Source organism: Nelumbo lutea, chromosome 6 (genome assembly GCF_056320005.1).
Source record: "Nelumbo lutea isolate HS-2025 chromosome 6, American lotus-T2T, whole genome shotgun sequence".
NCBI classification, from domain to species: domain Eukaryota; kingdom Viridiplantae; phylum Streptophyta; class Magnoliopsida; order Proteales; family Nelumbonaceae; genus Nelumbo; species Nelumbo lutea.
This window is the reverse complement of record NC_142689.1, coordinates 67382754-67387333: the sequence shown is the minus strand read 5'-3', so window position 1 is coordinate 67387333 and position 4580 is coordinate 67382754. Positions and strand designations below refer to the sequence as shown.

At 39.9% G+C, this 4580-nt stretch overlaps 1 protein-coding gene across 1 annotated transcript; it reads left to right on the top strand.

The window, feature by feature from the left end:
- The first annotated feature begins 648 nt into the window (after positions 1 to 648).
- LOC148849391 (transmembrane protein, putative (DUF1279)) lies at positions 649 to 1686 on the top strand. Its single transcript, XM_088952537.1, has one exon. The coding sequence runs from the start codon at positions 811 to 813 to the stop codon at positions 1258 to 1260; it is 450 nt and encodes a 149-aa protein (XP_088808663.1). The 5' UTR covers positions 649 to 810; the 3' UTR covers positions 1261 to 1686.
- The last annotated feature ends 2894 nt before the right edge of the window (positions 1687 to 4580 follow it).

The window sequence follows — 4580 nt, the reverse complement described above, 5'->3', positions numbered from 1 at the left end:
AAATATGTAGAAGGTAAAAACCTTATATTTTGTATTATATTGTATGTATTTACACTATATATATTTGCATTTGTACTCTTTTCAAACAGCGTAAAGAAATGCCTTATGCCCGGGTAGAGCTATTGACGGATCAGGTTTGGACTGGGACCAGCTAGAACTAGAACCGACCTGATTGGAAATATTGAGCACTCGGAATTGAATTGGATGTGACAGGGTTTGTAAATTTTAGATACAAAACTGAACCAATCAGTTCTCTGGATAAATCCAACGAACCCAATTATAATAAATAAATGAATATGTTTAATATATATTAAAAATATTATATATTTATTTATATGTATATATATGTGTGTATGTATGTATATATGTATTATATGAATATAGCTTGCATCGGATTTAAATTGGCTCGGAATTAGGTGAAACTGGTTCCGAATCGATAATAATCGGGCACTGTATTAGGACCTGGAACTGATCCATCGGTTCCGGTTCTTGAAACTAGAACCGGTCCAATCGGTTCGGATCCATCTGTCGATCCATTGACAGCCCTACCCCGGGCCTGGAAATTTCCGTGACGGGCGGCTAGATAATGCGGGTCCGAGCAGATTTCTAAACCGACAATAGATGGTCATTTCTGTTTATATGTCTAAAATCGTCTTTCGCAAACGAGAACCCTAAACAAAAACCCTCTCTGCCTGACTTTCTTCTTTTCCCCGTTTCCGTGCGTTTGTGTGCAATATTTTTTGCGTTCCTCCCCTGAAATTATAACGGCATAGCCTTCCGAGCTTAATCCAAAGGTCAATCTCTGGTTAAATGGCTTTCACAGGTCGATTGCGTGAACTGATGAAGAAGTATGGCAAGGTGGCTTTGGGCGTCCACTTCTCCGTCTCCGCTGCCTCCATTACTGGTCTTTACGTTGCAATCAAGAAAAACGTCGACGTTGAATCTGTCCTCAGCAAAGTGGGTATCTCCCACATCTCCAAAGAAGAAGAACGGGAAAAAGTGGAAACCTCTTTTTCTGAATCCGGAACATCGGATGGGTTCTTAGAAGAAGAAAGAATGGAACTACCCATCTCGACTGATCAACAGATGACGAAGAAGAACCGCACTGCTGAGCTCGCGGCTTCTAGTGGCGGAGCTCTTGCTTTGGCTATTCTATGTAATAAAGCTTTGTTGCCCGTCAGGATTCCGATCACTATCGCTCTCACGCCGCCGATCGCGAGATTCCTGGCGAGGCGACGAATCATCAAGAATCGTGTATGATCTTTATCCGGTTATTTATTTAATCCATCTCTCGCATGCTTTTTTATCTTTTTTATTGTTAGTCAAAAGTTTGTATCAAATGTGTTCTTTGAAGTGGATTTTTCCATACTTTGATAGATTTAGGTTATGGAACTATTTACGAATTGGAACTGGTTCTCAGAATCTCAGAATGGGTTAGTTTTTTCTTTTGCTGAGATAATGAGATGCCATTGTTTCTCAGTTCTCTAGGACCCAAGTACAGAGAGGAGGAATAGAAAAACAGAACAATTGCAAGTGTTGTAAGTGTTATCAAGAAAACAACTGCCCTCAGTGAGTCAGTGCCGATAGAAGAAAAGGCTTGCATAGTTGTTTTAACTTTTTTATTGAAAATCTATATTCAGACTTCAGATGCTCTTTTACAATAAACAATATACAAGTTATTGCAAATAGAGGACATTAAATCATGAATTAGAATTTTCCAAGTAGAAGTTTTTATTTTATTTTATTTTTTGGTACACAACTGGGGGTAGTCCATTCCCCAAACCCATAACCCCCTCCAACCCTGCTGACAGTGGGATCTGATCCGAAGTCTCGGCCACAACTAGCAAGAGAACTCACCAACTGAACTGAGCGACCATCAGTTGGTTTTTCTAAGTAGAAGTGTTAACTTTGGCTGCTTTCCCGTCAGTGTGTTTGGAAATTTTATTAAGCACAGCAGTTAAAAGTATTAACTGCATGAAGATGAGGCGATTGAAAAGGAGCCCTACAGAGTGTATTGGGGACTAAGAAGTCAATGGCCATATATTAAGCATATTGTTGCTACGTTACCTAGTTAGTAAATCTTTTATCTATATTATACTAGTGTAAAGGACATATATTGCATGTCATGAATAGGAGGTGCATTTAGAGGGTTTTGCTTTTTATCTGGAGAAAAGTGTCATCGATGTGGAGCTGGTTCTATATATTAAGGATTTGTTTTTTTTGATCGGTTCTATATTGAGGATTCATATTTAGCATGACTCATGATTAAATTTCATAATTATGCTGTATTTTTAATAGTATCCATTTACTTAACTATATTGGAACCTTTTTTATTGAGAAAGTAAAGTAATTCATTAACAAAATCAGAAATTTACAGTAGCACCCATGTACACTAGGACTCGTACATTGGGACTACCAACAGCCCTTGTGAAGTACTTTGACCGATGATTAGCGTATCCATATAAAAAAATTGTATGTGGAATCCTTTAATTTTTTTTTTTGATAATTGAATCCTTCAAATTTTTTATGGACATGTAACCAGGAACATTGCAATCCTTTAATCCTTCCAACAATAATCTCCGCCTTCACAACGTTGTGCATTTCTTTCCCTCCAATTGTGCCAAAGGACAGCAAATTTAACCATACCACATAGCCCATACAAATTTCCCTTGCCTACCTAGACCCTCAGTCCCCCTACTCCTAAGAAACATCTGGGAAGCATCCCTTCCAGCTGAATGTGTCTAAGACCACCACCCATATCTCAGAGGAAACTGGGCAGTGTAAAAGTAAGTGGTTCACCAACTCCCTTGTAGTTCTACAAAAAGGACAATATATCATCTGCAACCATTCCTATTGCCAATAGTTTATCAATAGTGGAGCATTTCTCCAATGCTTTCCCCTCCGGCTGAAAGTGTCTAAGACCACAGCTCATATCTGAGAGGAAACTTGGCAATGTAAAAATAAGTTGTTGATTGACTTCCTTGCAGTTTTAAAGGAAAAAAACATGTCATCAACAACCATTCCTCATGCCAATTGTTTATGAATAGTAAAATATTTCTCCAATGCTGCAGTTCAAAGTTCAAACAGAGAAAGCAATTTTAGATGGTATGTTGGTACCTTAGGAAGTTAGGATTCCATATCCTCTTACTCATAAAGCCATTAAAGGTGATTTTCTAGTCTAGCTTTAAAAAGAAGGATTTACTCAAGAAGCACCCTGATCTTCTCCGCTCCCATCTTCTCTTATCCTGCTACTGTGGTTTAACTTGCTGAATTTGATTCAAAAGGCCCCCCAAGACCTCAATTTCCCTATCATTCATGCCGCTGCACTGTTAAGAACTTCATGGCTCTTTTTAACAGAAGCCACCCAGTTTCAGGCAATGATATTTTTCTATCAATGGCCTTAGACCACACCATTTGCAAGGTTCAAAGTATCGACACGTATTGGCCTGTATTGGCTGATACGTATCGTTCTGGGACCCCTCTGATATGCCCCTACAGTGGGTGTATCAGAGGTCTGACCGGTTCAGGGGGTAGAGGAGACCTAAACCGGCCCCCCTGAACTGGTTGCAAAAAAAAAAGGCTTGAAACACTGTATCAAATGGTCAATTGATACCTGTCTTCAATTTTGATTTTTTGAATAAAGGAAGTTGATATGGCAAAATGAGTGTAATCCACAGATTTCTTATGTGGCAACTTACAGTCTAATGGGTGTGGCAACTCGAGCTACATCTCTTCTACTCTTACACTTAAAAAAAAGAAGATTTACCGAGAAACTTTGCGTTACAGTCTCTTGTAATTTCAAATTGGCGTTGAGATATTCTTAATGCAATGCAAGGCAATAAAAGCTGCCCGAATGGGCTTTGCCCTGACTGAAGCCGAACTCCATGATACCACCATGAAGTCCAGCCGCTACGGTTCTGACCTGAATGAGTGTAAGCCCATAGCCATGAACCATGGTCAGCTTCGTCGGGCATTGTCAACCATTCAGCCTAAAAAAACTCGCACAAATGTAGAAACCTGTTATCGTATTGATGGTACACGATCCGGTGTTCCTTCATGGAGGACAATTCGGATGTTGAAGTGGTGAGGTCAATTGGTTGAGCTACAATAAAGTAGTAATTAGAGTACTAGGGTGCTTTACTTAGGGTGAACATTTTGATGCTTAAGTCAATAAAGAGTATGAATACTAGAAAGTGAGAGAACAATAGAATTATATCACCATGCCTTCTTTGATTAATGAGACGTCTTTATATAGGTGTAGATTGTTGTGGACTTTATGTAGCACGTTTGAGATCTTCGGGAGGACGTGGTTTATCAACTTGCCTCGCTAGGAAGTGGTTTTACACTTGAAGTTGGCTTTCGCGTAAAGCGATAGAGCTTATCTAGTTGCTTTCGAAGTGGGCGGGGCAGGAGTTAGCTCCATTAGTGAGGAGACGTGATCTCGGAGATGATAGCCCACACGTAATGGATGTCGATCACTATGTGTCTATGTCATGCAGGTTGCTACCTAGACCATAGTGCGCTCTCCCGAAACACGCGAGGTACAGACAAGTCGGCCCTAGCCAAGGTGCAGGTTGCTA

What these genes read in the sequence shown, in the direction of transcription:
- LOC148849391 (XM_088952537.1), top strand. Translation starts at nt 811, where the DNA reads ATGGCTTTCACAGGTCGATTGCGTGAACTGATGAAGAAGTATGGCAAG.